The following is a 14,923-nucleotide window of genomic DNA, read 5'->3' on the forward strand; positions in this document are numbered from 1 at the left end:
AGCTTCCCACTACATTCTGTATGGCTTCCTCTAATGGTAACACTTGAACCTTCTCTTGTAAAGGCAAAAGTCTTTAGTAAGAGGTAAAGAGCTTAGGCCTTTTTCTTCTGAATGTGTCTAACAGAAAGGGTAAGTAAATAATTATTGAACTGACTGAATATTTACCTGTTTCTTCAGAGTTTCATTAACAGAAATAAAACTGCACTAGCTTCAGGTCTAGTTAAAATTAATCCAAAGACAAGGCTTTCACCAACTTAACCTCCTGTGCAAGTATTTTACGTAATTTAACTTAATTATACAGCTGTGCCACAGCAGTAGTTAAAGCAGTAAAACTCTCTCTCTAACAAAACTGTAGAGACGTTTTAACTTTCAGTTAAAATCACAGTAGCTCCAGGCCAGAGGTGGTTGCAATCCTACTTTTTTTTTTTTTTTTAGCTTGAGGTAGTGGTGAGCACCTTGAGCACGTTCACAAGTGGTACCTGAGCTTGTAAGGAAAGGGTGGGGGTAGTTACGGTATCTTGAATTTCAGTGCTGGACTATGCCAGTAGGATGCGTGACTCAACAAGGAACAGGGACCAGGCACACGCTCCTGCGTGCAGGACTCCTTTCAAAGACCGTGCCCTTTTAAAGGAAAAGCCATAGCCAACTTCCAGTTCAAAAATTATATTAAATATAAAATAACCAGTTAATGCATTTACAGAAAAATTAAAACGTTATGAAAGTGACGGCTTTCATAGAGTTTGCAAAAAACTGAAGGAAGGATTAAGTTAAGGCACAGTGAGTAATACAGTATTTTATACAAAGAAGTTTAAACCCAAGGCAGTGAGAGCATTTCTTATGCAACAGATGGTAGGGAAAGGAAAAAAAACAACGCAACTGACATTAATTTCTTGTCAGAAAAGCAAAGTATCCTTCAGCCATAAAGGTTTTACTCTTGAGCTATGTGAGGCTTCTGTCTTTGATAGTGTAAGAACTCCCAACAAGCTGTTTTTCTGCATATTCCTCAAGTTGAACCAGGCTCTCCCTTGCAGATGTTCAGGGCTAAGGAATGATTTCACGCAGCTGTCAGCACCCTCTGACAAAAAAGTTCAAAAAGAGGCAACGAACAGAGCATCAGAACGGGTGGAACAGAGCTGACGACTGAATCCTCCTCCGAAGACTTTGCTGGAGTGCTCATGGCAGATGAGAGGAGAAGGAATTGGTGCTCTACAGGCCACTGGTTCGGTTAGGGGGGTGTCTGAAATATGTAACTGAACTCTGGAAACTAACAGACAAGTTACCTGGCCTCTGATGGCACACCAGGCTCCTCAGTTAGTTGTTAGCGGGACCAAGGCCAGGGATGTATGATGATACCCAACACAAAATTTCACCAAAGACTTTTTAAAAATTTTTTTAGAAGTCTCGAGGACAATGGTAACGTTCCACATAGTAACTAGTGCAGGTTCTCTGCTCCTTTATCTACAACAATCTGCTATAGAAAGTGAGTGGGGACTGACATTGATTGTCGTGAAGTAAACCACGCACAAGCTACAAGCAGAACGACAGTCATGGCAGTAGAATACCCTTAACTGGTATTTGGGGCTACTTAAAAGCTCTGGAGCTACAAAATACAAAAAAAAATAAAAATTACTATTGTTGCAGTATCGCAACAAAGTGTTTTGTTCATTTAAGAAAAAGGAAGAGTCGTAAGTTTGGGGTTGTGACTTCTAATTTTTTTATATATTCTGTGCTAGAGGCGGGGAAAACATCTGTTATGGCAGCACATCCCTTACTGGTAATTAAACAAATAGTCTGTTTAGCTTAATCAAGTACACTGACTAAGGTAATCTATGCCCAAAAAAGTTTTCTAGAATCATACAATGGTTTGGGTTGGAAGGGACCTTAAAGATCACCTTGTTCCAACCCCCCTGCCATGGGCAGGGACACCTCCCACTAGACCAGGCTGCTCAAAGCCCCATCCAGCCTGGCCTTGAACACTTCCAGGGGTGGGGCATCCACAGTTTCCCTGGGCAACCTGTTCCACTGCCTCACCACCCTCACAGGAAAGAATTTCTTCCTAATGCCTAATCTAAATCTACCCTCCAGTTTGAAACCGTTACCCCGTGTCCTCTCATTACACTCCCTGACCAAGAGTCCCTCCCCATCCTTCCTGTAGGCCCCCTTTAGGCACTGGAAGGCTGCTATAAGGTCTCCCTGGAGCCAGTGCATTCCATACAATTTAGCAAGACTTCAGTTTATTTCCCAGGACCATTGAGCACGTAAGGAAGTGTTCAAGCAGGTGAGTCTCTTCATTCTTGGCCTTGGAGTGAGAACATCTTACAGGGACGCTAGTTCTGTACTTTGCTACAGCACTGAATGGAGCAGCTGAGCACGATTAGCCTTCAAGAGCGCTGGTACTTGTTAATAAGTTCTAAAGGGTGTTTACAGCCTCCTTTAAAGTTGTTTTCTTTTTTATAAAATCTAATTAACATTCAATCTAACATCTCTTGTGTTAAACAATAACATAAAAAAAATACATGCATACAATAGTGACAATAAATAGGGGAAATCAGACGCTATTATAATGACTTGTGAGTTACAGGATATTGATTCCTATTAATCTATTCATAGAGAGCTGAGTTGCAAACAATGTGCAAATCAGAAGTAGGTGTTTAGAAGTAGGAAACAGCACTGCATCTGCAATCCACAGGTGTTAGAGACACAGCAATTCAAAGAAAAGACATTTTTACTTGCTGTACACACAAATGAGCTCACACATTCAATTTTAGACCAAATGTTCGTAGTGCAATTTTCGTTCTAACTGAAGTGCCAATTTGGCAGAATGCCGCAGCCTTTATTAGGCAGACAGGCTGAACAGACATGGCCCAGCTCTCTCCTGATCAATAAGAATGCTAGAAGTTGTATTTCACCGAACAAGTATAATCCTATTTTTCCTGCTTCCTATAGCCAGATTGTGACATCTGACGCTTCCTATTTCCTACATTGTACAGAGCTTTACACTTAAGGAGGGACAGGAGCTCCATCTTGTTTATTTTCCCCAAGGGACTGGCAATCTCCCTCATTTTCAAAGTTTACATTCACAAATGAAGTGCATGCCGTTGCTTCAGGCTGGTCTGTCTGGACAGGAGCTTCAGCTTGTGGCTTGTTCTGCTGTTCCTGATGCTGTCTTTCTGCTTCTTCTGACATCTTGTTTTCCTGTTCCTCCTCTTCCTCCTGAAAATAGATAACCGGATTCATAAGCTACTATTTACTATTCACCACCTACTTATCTTCACTTTTAGTCTTTCCATAAGAGCATACCAGTTTCTATTACAAGGCAAGGACATTTGTTCCACTAGAAAATGGTCATTAGTTGATCATAAGATGAGGTATATTCCAGACTTCCCATTACGGGGAAAAAAAATAAATTGCTGAAAGTGAAGGATTAAACTGTGTTAAACAAACACAGAAAAAAATGTCACATGTCTAGATAAGCTGTTTTTAGTCAATAGAAATAGTGCTAGGTCTACCTTCTCTAAAGCTTTTTCAGCTCTTAATAATAGAGCTATCAAAACCAAAAAATACGCAGTAAAGCTTTACATATGTTTCCCATATCTTCCAAATGAAGATTATTACGGGTTTTTTTTAAAGCACTGTCTACCTATCAGTCATTCCAGTTATGGTTTAGAACAAATGATAACATCATAGAATCACAGAATTGCCAAGGTTGGAAAGGGACCTCTCAGATCATCTAGTCCAACCATCAACCTAACTCTGACAAAAACCGTCACTAAACCGTATCTCTAAGCACTACGTCTACCCGTCTTTTAAATACCCCCAGGATGGTGACTCAACCACTTCCCTGGGCAGCCTCTTCCGATGCTTAATAACCCTTCCAGTGTAAAAATTTTTCCGAATATGCACTCTAAGCCTCCCCGGGTGTAATTTGAGGCCGTTTCCTCTTGCCCTATTGGCTGTTACTTGGGAGAAGAGACCGACCCCCACCTCGCTACAGCCTCCTTTCAGGTAGTTGTAGAGAGCGATAAGGTCTCCCCTCAGCCTCCTTTTCTCCAGGATAAACAACTCCAGCTCCCTCAGCCGCTCCTCGTAAGACTTGTGCTCCAGAGCCCTCACCAGCTTCATTGCCCTTCTCTGGACACTTCTTTGAACAAGTTTTAAAGTTGGAAAGTATATTCCTAGCAGACGCCTCTCTACAGCATCCAGTAACTGCTCCATCCAACTTCCTCGCGCTGTTAACTGGAAATTGCATTGTACAAGAGAAACAAAGAGAGCAGTGGTCGGGACCCAGCCGCTTCTAAGACTGATGAGCTGGTGAGAAAAGGCCAGTGGATAAGCAAGCAGTAATCAAGCGTCAAATGAAAACTCAAGGCAAGCCGAAACAGAGGTTCTACAACTTCATTTTAGTGCTGGAATACGAATTTCATTTTTTAAAATACCAGGGAAGGAAAGTTGGGAGAAAAAGAGCACAAGAACCCTGTCTCACGCACATACCTCTCTCTTCATTCTGTAATACTCATCAATGGCATACTGGTATTTTGGTGTACTTATCCCCAGAACAGACGCAATCTTTTCCCCAAGGAAATCACACACTAAAAAAATAACAAGAGGTTTACATACGATTAGTATCTAGAAGAAAATTCTTAAGCACAGTTTTATTTTAGAAGGTATCATCATCTTTCCCAAATGGTTTTCCATAGTTCTATTTCACTCAAAGGACAAAACGAAAGTCTGCCAGGCTAATCTACTTATATGTAATTATTAGCTCAATATACTAATAATTGTTCTTTAAGATAAAGAACAAACAAAAGGAGAAACACATGGAAATCAATGAAAACCTACATGGTGGTAGTGTTTGTTTGAATTCTACTAGTTTCAGCTTTGGATCTAGGTTTGTTTTGCGAGGGGATAAGTTAAAGGATAAGCCTTTAACTGAAAATTAAGGTTAGACAAAAATACACGGCTACCCACTCTGTTGGCACTTCAGTCTAATGGTACCAGCAAACTGGAGAGTTATTTATTGATAAATGCATACCTCAAGTCAGTAGCAGTTTTAACAGTGTTCCATGTTGCATGGATTAATAAAATATTTAGGTTTCAGCTGTGTTGAGTTTTCAAGCAGCGCTATTTTGCTAAAGCAGGTAGTGCACAGGGTCACGTATGGAATAGGTGGGCTTGTGTCAGTCAGGCTCTTTACCACGATGAAGGCTACAGCACTGGTTCGTGAGTAAAGGCAAGCAAGAAGTCAAATACATCGCACTTCAAATTGCACATCTGCCCCGAGGATGCAAATGATGAGTTAGTCATCTTTAGGGAAAACAGGTTAGAAGTTAGCGATGGAATGGTCCAAAGTATCCACGAGAACTAGTTTTATACAGATCCTGGCATCCACAGCTCTGCGCAGAAGACCAGTTCAAATTACAAACGTAAGAGGCAAAACTGCAGTGGGAAGAAGGAAGCACTGACCTTCACATTCATAAAAGAAAAAAAAGGAAAGCATACCTTTGTATATGAAGAACAGATATGGCAAGGAATAGAATTACACTGTACAGCAGAGAAAAAGTGTTTCTAAAAATAGTTAATTTACAGAATAGGCTGCCAAGATTTTTTTAAAATACTCAAAATTAGGTGTACAGTGGCAGAAACTCCCTAGTATTTGTCAAAAAAGAAAAAAATATTTTACACCTTGGGAAGAACACTGGGAAGACAAGAACAAGCATTTTTACAACTTCACAAAATGTTATGAAGTCCACAGGTTAAATAAACTTCTATGCAATGAGTTTAAGATTCTTGACAATATTTTTTTGTTTATTTTGTAGCCTCAGAAGTCTGTTGTAAAGCACAAGACTAGATGTGTTGTTGGGGTAATATCTGCTTGTCTTCTTCATAAAAACTGTCAGTTTAGTTACCCCAAACGGCATTCCTTTCAGATAACATCACACAAAATCATTCCATACAAAACCTACTAGAAAGCTGATATACTCCTTTGCCAACACCACCCTATCTCCCTATGGCAAAAAAGGGGGAAAAACAAGTATTCAGCAAAAAGGTATTTTCTGTTTGTTCTTCCATTCAGTTGGTGTTGATTGAAAGTAAAAGAAAAAAAAGTGCCTAAGGCAAGAGCGTACATCTCCACAGATTAAAATACAGGTTCATTTGTATTTTTGAAAAAATGGCCAGTAGCTCACTGAGATGATTTATGGTCTGTCAAAGCGACTTTCAATATTCCACTGCTGGCTTAGCCAAGAATTAAGTAAAGCAATACCTGATAAGGTTGATGTGGCAACTCGCAGCATGTGAAACCACAAGTAGGGTCCCCACGTGAGCGTTGTCTGTAAGACAAGAGTAGTATAAATACTTATAGCTGTATGTTCACGGCACATAATAATACATGCAAAAGCTCAAACAGATTGAGAAGAAAGATCTGCAATGTTCCCTGTTTGGCAGCTACCACAGTATTTTTGTTTTAAAAAAGTCTAGACTAGACAGCCAGGAAGCAAGGTATCGCTGTAAGATATAAACCATCCCTGGAAGTGTTCAAGGCCAGGCTGGATGGGGCTTTGAGCAACCTGGTCTCGTGGGAGGTGTCCCTGCCCAGGGCAGGGGAGGTGGACCTAGATGATCTTCAAGGTCCCTTCCAACCCAAACCATGCTATGACAAATATAACCGCGTTTTACATCTCAGAACATTTGTTTCACTGGTTTTTGTTTCCCACTCCCAGACTTGGAAATGACAAGCATCCAACTCAATCCCAAGATACCTCCTACAACTAGAAAGACCCTTCCATAATATTCTGAATTCCATCAGGCCAAGAAGAGAAGTGAGCTAACAAAGTACTCCCTTGTTACAATAATGAGAGAACTGCAAAAGACTATTTAAAACCAAACCAAACCTTCAATGTGGTCCCTGAGCAAGAAGCTGCTTCCAAGTATTTACAACCAGATCCTAATTATCATTCGAAATTGCACTTGAAGAACAAAACCAGGAACAAGGAGAGAGAGGGAGGGTTACAAGAGTTACTGCAGCTCTGAGGGAACGATGGACAGACTGACAAGCAAAGCCCCTGGGGTGATGTGAACAACTAGGAACACAAAATTAACAAAACACAGGGCTCACATGGTGTCACCTCAATTATTTGCCTGTAAGTGAGAAAAGTCTCTCTGAAGTGCCCGCACACTACGGCACGCAGCATGGGGAGTAAACACGAGGAATTAGAGATCTGTGTGCAGCTGCAGGGCTGGGATCTTGCTGGGGTAACAGAGAAGCAGTGGATGGCTAGCATGGCTGAAGCAGGGATATAGACCCTCTTTAGGAAGAACAGGCTGGGAAGACAAGGATGGGGAGTTGCCCTTTGCACAACTGTGGAGTATTCACCACCACAGAAGTACTGCAGCACCCAGACAAACTGAGATACTGACACACAGGAACTTAGGAACTTAAAGAAAAAAGAAAATTTAGAAATTAATGGGCATCCGTAGGCTATCCTCTTCACTAAGGAAAGAGGCTGCATCTCTTTTTTTAAAAAATAAACAAGCCATGTAATAAAAAGGAGAAGGGGAAAAGCAGATTCCAATCTAATGGGGCAAAAGCTGTAGGCTTTCACTTTTGTGAAAAGGCAAACTCAAATTTCATAGTGAACTAAAACACGTTTATAGTTAAGAGTCTGTTGTAATCAGGCGAGCTCTTCGTTATGTATTTCCCCTTGGTAAAGATCTCTGTGGAGGTACTTTCCTTGTAGAAAGTAGTAATTAAAAGTGTCAGCTTTTACTAAATGAAACCCATTAGCTCCACTCAGTTAGGTTGCTAAAGACTGTTTGATAGTAACCATTTAGTAACCATTTTCTGTGATCTTATTTGATAGATATCTGTAGGGTACAACCAATATTATTGTAAATAATCCAGAGACTAGTTGGTATACCCTCAGTGTGCACGTACATGAGCTACTACTAGGCTTCAGTGCTTTCCAAGCATAGCCTCTACAAATCAGTGCAGCAAGAAATCGTCCGTCAAGCCAGAAACTCAAGTTGGGCAGGCTGGAAAAAGCCAGATGCTATATATTTTTGGCAGTGGGTATGGAAAATGTCCTGCCAAGGTAGAAGCGTAAGCAAAACCAGCTGCCATCCTGCTCACACAAAAGCACCTCCAGCCTGTTGATTATGTGCTCAGTTGGCAGACAGGCTAATGACAATCATTTTGGAGTTTGTTCAGTTAAAGAAGTCAAGGGAAGTGCTGGAAAAGCTTGTTGCCACAGGTGCAAATAATGGCGTTGACAAGGCTCTGTACAATCCTTCATAACGAGGTGACAAGGTTAAAAAGCACTCACACAGTGCGCAGGACAAATGAGGGCCTGCTGCGTGGCTGTAAGCAAGAAGCTTCAGGAGCCCCCTTAGCACTGAAGAGTGAAAAGACAAGCTGAACTTCAACGTGACAGAAGTAACTCAGACTCCGAATATTCTAAAATGTTTGTGGTAACACAAACATAGGAAACGTATAGGCACAGAGGTGTTCTCTATTTGTACTGTTCCCCCACCGCAATTAAAAACCAGTTTGGTGTGTTAGGAGCACTTCTAAGTTCAGCTTCATGGAAACATCTGCTTTCTGACAAAGCCCAACCAGACATTTCTTCACCCCTGCCAAGCAAGGCTTTGCCAGTTCCCCTCGATTTAAAAAAAAGGAGCATTCTTTCAAGTTTCTCAAAAGGCCATATAAAACCATGAGAGAAGCTACTTCACACAAATTCAACAGGAGAAAGGAGATGGCGTGGTGAGTAAACCACCAAGAACAATGGAACACATCCAAGGAATAACCCTCCTTTTTTTCCCCCTTTTTACTTCCTCATGGTGGTTTGGATGGTTTTCCAGACCACCTCAGGGATGGAAGCAGGAATGGTGAACCTGAGGTGAGAAGATGTACTGGAGAAAACCAGAATTGTCTACGTAACATGAACAGGGCCATTGGGCAACGGCTCAGTATGGACTAATCCTTCTCCATGAAATAGCTTTAAAGCATTGAGCGATACTGGAAAATGGTATCCAAGTCAGGTCCTACTAACGTTCAATAAGAACCACATACCCAGATACTGTATGTCAACCTCCTTTGTCCAGAGAAGCCTTAATGTCCAGCCTTTAATCAACGCAAGGACACAGTAATACTGTACTTCTTCACTGGAAACAAGGGGTACCAGTATGAAACACAGGACACTGGTTTATTATAAGGGGACAGTATTCCTCCTGCCATCAGTCTCTTTAGTGTACATTTCTACAATGCTTCATTATACTATTCAGCTCTCCTGACTTTATTTCAATATTTAAAATGGAAAACACAATGGTTATGACAACTGTTACAAAAGTTGTCATAAGTTACAAAAGTTACAAACTTCCTTAAAGTACAATTTTAATCAAAGTGCTGCACTTTAAGCAGGAATGCACATAATGGATTCAACCATTGATAAAACCAAGAGGCCTCTGGTTCAACAACAGAACATTATTTTATTTCCCAGTATGGGGCTGCCAAAGGGAGCACACACATGCTCCCCTGACCTTCTGAGTGCACCATGTTCCTAAACCATCCACATCTGCATTTATTTTTGCCAGATTTCAGTTCCTAATAACACATGAACTTTCCAAAGAACGTAGAGTTTCTTTTTGCCAGAGACAACGGCAGAATGAGGTAAAGAATCGTTTCCTGATTTAAGAAAAAACAAATCCTGTATTTAAGAGTAAATATACATCATCAAACAGATACTTTTTCATTGCTTACTATGCCAAGATGCATTTTACATTCATTTAATTATTGACTGGTCATTGCTATAATAGGTCCTTCAGTGTATGCACCATATAAAACTGTGGCATCTAAGACAAGACAGTAAAAACAAGATCAGAAACACACACACCATCCTCCATCAAAAAGCTTCTACCATACTACCAGTAGCTATTACTTGGTCAGTGACTATTTTTCTCCTTCATCCCCAAATTCTTAAAAGAAAATTACAGAGTTCAACAGTTCTCAAGAGAGGACTTTTTGCTATTTGAAGTTAAGCTCCTTTTAACTACAGGATATCAAGATAATCTTACTGCAAGAAAGTGTTTCAATCTTTCTAAGCACTGAAGCTTAATAAAATTAATCTCTTCTGGAGCTTTGTTGCAGAGATGTTCCCAGGGTGAATTCTAAGGTTACTACCAACAGGTACATTGATTACAGTTGCTCTGCACAGACCTACACTCCACCTTCTGCCTACTCATGTAATAGGTGAATGCAATAAAGAGTTTATAGCAAGCGGCCCTCCAGGGATAAGCAGAAAGATTATCTCCTAGAACAGGTGAGAGAAATTTAATTACTACAAAATAAAGTTTTGGTGAACAGAAGCAAAAGGAGATTTGCATATACAGTGTAAGCATCTAAATTTTAGGACAGAATAGAAGACTCACTTAAAGCATTTATGTTACTAAAGGATTTAAATTTTAATTTGAGAACACTCAGATAATAATGAATACTATTATCTAAAGAATCCAGGGAAAACTTTATTAAGCGTACGCTATGTTCTGGATTCAATTCATTCTTAAAAAAACCCAAACCAAAACACAACAGAATGGACACTCCATTCCAAGAACGTTAATCAACTGAGTGCTGACCTTAACAAGTATCAGAACTGTAATTTCAAAGCAAAATTTAAGACGCAGTTCTTTTTCGTAATTTGTTTTGTTATGAGTGGCAGCAGTCCATCACACTGACTCCTTTGGTTATCATATTACCAGGATATATACGTGTTACTTTGCTTAGTAATAAAGACGTTGTCATTGTCTGCTTAGCTCTAAACCACCCTTAAACCAAGGTACTTACTGAAGATGTTTCTTTACAACACGGCAAAATATTTGTTTCCCTTAACCTCATTCAGAACCTGACAGGATGCCAATACCAGCTGAGCTTTGAAATTTCATGATGCAAAGTTTCTATTCAAAATACTAAATGTGCTTTTTCTAAAAATAAATTGGACCAGAAGCAGCTATTACTTGCAACGTACTTTTTCGTATCCCAACTGAGATAACAAGTTTTAGACATGCTGCTCTCAGCAAACTATTTAATTGCTTTTATAGAAATCCTACAATAAAAACATTTTTAAGGCAGCTGTTGGCTAAAACATCAAAGCTCAGCTTGGACTAACATTTCTTCAATTGACTGGCTCAGCTGGGATACACGAAGCATGCAGCAGATAAGGTAAACTTCATTTAATGGCAACCCTTAGTCTAATCAAGTTTATTCTGTCAAGGTAAAAAGCAACACATAATAAGGCATACTGTGCTCCACAATAAACTGTTCTGGTTTGGGGGGTCCTTTTATTAAAAAGCGTAATAAAAAATTAAGGATTTCATAAACTATAAAAGGAGAATAAAGCAATCTTAACTGTGCCATACAATATACTTTTTGGGATTCAGGAAAAAAATACGTGTTAGGAAAGCAAGAGAACGATCACACAGCACTCCCGGCTGTTGTGGATGTTTGAGGGCTCTTTAGTTAAGTGTCCATTTGTACAGCAGCGTGCACGTCTCTGGCCTCACAAGATGTACATCAAGGCTCGTGAGCCTTTCATCACTGCACCGCAGTGGAACTCTTCCACCGAGAGGAAACAGCACAACAAATTAGACAGAACTGGTCCCCTGCTAATTATAGTTGGTAAAACACGGATGTCTGACATGACCTGAGTATAGGGGAACAGATCTGACTCTGAAGATATCTACACATTACCATAACACTCAGTAAGTTTTACAGTTCTTGCATTTCTTCGAGTAGATCCTTAGGGAGGGGAAAAAAACCACCCCAACACCCAGCAAGGCAGCTTAACATCTACTCATTGTTTGTGAGCATAATGCATGCATTTTCAATCTATAAACTTCAGGTGTATTTTATACCAATGATATTCTACCTGCTCTCAGACTAATGTTATTTTTTGTTGTACACAAAACCCGCCTAACAAGAAAGAGACAGTGGTACCATCAATCCATCCAAGATGAAATGCGACAGCTTCACCCATGACTCGCCAGGAACCCCAGTCCCAGCTGAATTCCCATAGTCTCACTGCAGCGCAGTCCTCAAACCACTTTTTTCTTCAATATAAATTCATTTTACAGAGGGGAAAAAAAGCACCGACTGACAGTCCTTCCCAAAGCAAACCCCTTACGGTTCACCACTTCTGAAGAAGAGAATAAGCAGAAAGTCAAACTCTTCACTGCAGTCCCTTCAGCAAAGCCAAGCTCTCCCAGGATGGATATGCATATAAATAAATAGAAGGCCTACTACTGTACAGCAAATAGAGAACTTCAACCGCAACATTTCTTAGTCACAGAATCCCAAATGATGGTGCGGAAGTCATTTCAACAGCAATGTCGAGTAGAAAACAGGGCACCGGCTTCTGTGCATGCAAAGACTCTCACCTGACGCGTGGGAACAAGCAGCTCTACACCGGCATCTGCCTCCGGTGTGCAAGCAGGCAGGACCACCTGCTGCACGAAGCAACGACTCCCGGCTGCCTGACCACACTCCAGCACATCAGGAAGCACACAGCCAATTTCGGAGTCTCCACCTCTAGCTCAGTACAGGCAACCAAGCCCAGAGAGGGCCGAGAAGGGAGCTCCGCCACAGGCAGGGAATAGGACTGCAGACCCAATTTACTGGGGTCAGAATTGTTGTAGAGAAAAGAGGTGGCTGGGACATCAGTTTGTGGAGGTGTCATAGAAGAAATATGAGACTGGGGATGTGGAGAGGTGAAGAGATGGATGCGGATCTTCGCCGGAACTGACTGCCAGAGAGCAGGGAGCTGCTGGACCAGCACTGGCACACACGACTGAGAGCTTTGCAAATACACTACCGCTACAAAATAGACTGTCAGACACACCAACAGAATAAAACAGATTATATATTTTATAACAGATCATATATATTTTATATTACCTCTAAGTATAGATCCAGAATCATTGACAAAAAGGAAAACGTACTTTAGCAGCTACAATGCACACTATTGGAGACAGCTTTAATTGTTGAAACTCCACTTGAATTTGGACCAATAAATGGAAACTCCACTCACAGGTTGAGCAACATCTTGAGGGCTTACGAGACAGATGAATGTTACAGACACGGACTAGGCAGGTCCTTTAAAACCTGCTTTTGATATATCGTTAATTACACCGGTTTTCCTTTATTTCTGCAAGTCATCTGTTTCTTTTCCTTCTATACTCTTCTAATTATATCAAATTGCTTGTATGGTAACACTAAATTACAGGTTCAACTCTCCACTGTCAACAAACATAAGGAAAAAAATGCCTTCCATGCACATTTTTTTAAACAACAGTACAAATCAAGGACACACCAAACAAATATTATTAGAGGGGGACACACTGAAAAGCACAGACTAGAACTGTGAAGACATTAAATCTATTTCTAATTAATAGGGCTACTTTAGTGGAGGAGGACTCCAGGACAAAACTTCTCAGCAATACTTCTCACAGATTTCTCAGTCCCTAGAGCCAAATCAAATTAAGGGAATCATTAATACTAAATACTAAATCAGATTTGTGACACAAACATTAAAGTATAAAATGTGGGTAGTTACCCAGTAAATCAGAAGTTGCACTTTATCAAGTAAAATACCTACAGGATCTACAGGCGGCAACAGGTCTTTTTTCTCTTGTTCATCTTCCTCTTCATCTGTGCTGTATTCTTCCATTGTTTCTCCACTTGCAAAATGAATAACCCTCCTTGGAATTTTCTTCTTCTTTCCTATGACACCCAGCTCCACATTCTCAAAGCCTCTATCTCCATTTGCAATTTGCTATAAAGAAGAAAAAAATAAATCATTTTCTCAAGTACATGCTTCTCGAACTGGAAAAGTTCTCTTAAAAACCTTCATAAGATATTTAAAATATTTCACGTTGATTAGCATATACAATAGACATTTGCTGTAGGTAAAAGATAAGACCAAAGCGTTATTGTCTGCAGATATGTAAAAACTGATCTCTTCACTAAAAATAACAAAAAGGTAAGTGCCTTCACTTCAGCACGGACAGGTGGTATTAAAAACACATATTCCGAAAGAGCATTGTGTTATGTAGGAGTTTCTTGAGGGGACGCTTGTCTTTAAATAATATAATGAACACAGAAGTGTTAATATTTAAAAGTGTCGTTGGTTTCAGAATGAGTATCTAGTGAAATTAATCAAGTAGTCCATAGGCTGTAGCCGCCTCTTTCCAAGCTGAGACAGACACCTCTAGCACAAAAGAGAACTGAATGAAGGATAACTAAGCAGCCAGGCTCAAGCTTTAAAAAGACGCACCAAGGAATCTGCCTCGGTGGGCTTTCATCAGCAAGCATGATTAGTACAAGGGGCCATGCTAAAAGAACAACACTTAGTTTTGTGGCTAAGGACACATAAAAAGAGAAGTACAATGTCTGGTTTTGTTCTTCCAGCTGCTGAATACTACAATGCTGTCTTTGGGTCACAAGCATTAAAAAAATATACTTCTAGTTCAAAGGCCCATCAATAATTCTTTAGGCTAATAACTCTTGCAGCCGGATAATTTTAGTAAGGTTTTGTATTGTATTATCAAAACGGAGCCTTCACCTTGGTAAGGCTTTTAGAGATTACTGCATCAAATGCATAAAACTGTTCTGAAAACAATTCTGTCATGCAGAGAAGCACCCAGACGTTAGGAAATGCCAGCCACATGTTTTTAATGTACCACAAAGGTTTTTAAAAATGCATGAGCTTATGGAATTGAAAACCGCATCATAACGAATGAGATACGTGTACGTGTACACAGAATTCAGGTTGCATCAAGCGGGTACATTCCAGTTTTCAACTTCTTAACAGCCTCTCACAAATCAGAATTATTAATAAAAATACATATTTTATCACATAGTTGTAAGACATCTCTT

General features: G+C 40.2%; 1 protein-coding gene across 2 annotated transcripts in view; it reads right to left on the reverse strand.

The window, feature by feature from the left end:
• Positions 1-634: 634 nt before the first annotated feature.
• The window catches only part of LOC134515347 (signal recognition particle subunit SRP54), a 38,273-nt gene continuing 23,984 nt past the window's right edge, over positions 635-14,923 (reverse strand). The window contains exons 2-5 of one of the 2 annotated variants that reach the window (XM_063334215.1): positions 13,644-13,820; positions 6,263-6,329; positions 4,492-4,589; positions 635-3,213 (exon numbers count right to left, since the gene is read on the reverse strand). In XM_063334215.1, coding sequence (XP_063190285.1) covers positions 3,001-3,213; positions 4,492-4,589; positions 6,263-6,329; positions 13,644-13,820 — 555 coding nt within the window. In that variant the 3' untranslated portion in view covers positions 635-3,000. The remainder of the gene's footprint in view (positions 3,214-4,491; positions 4,590-6,262; positions 6,330-13,643; positions 13,821-14,923) is intronic. The other variant, XM_063334216.1, reaches the window with a different exon arrangement.

This window comes from Chroicocephalus ridibundus, chromosome 4 (assembly GCF_963924245.1).
Source record: "Chroicocephalus ridibundus chromosome 4, bChrRid1.1, whole genome shotgun sequence".
NCBI lineage: Eukaryota > Metazoa > Chordata > Aves > Charadriiformes > Laridae > Chroicocephalus > Chroicocephalus ridibundus.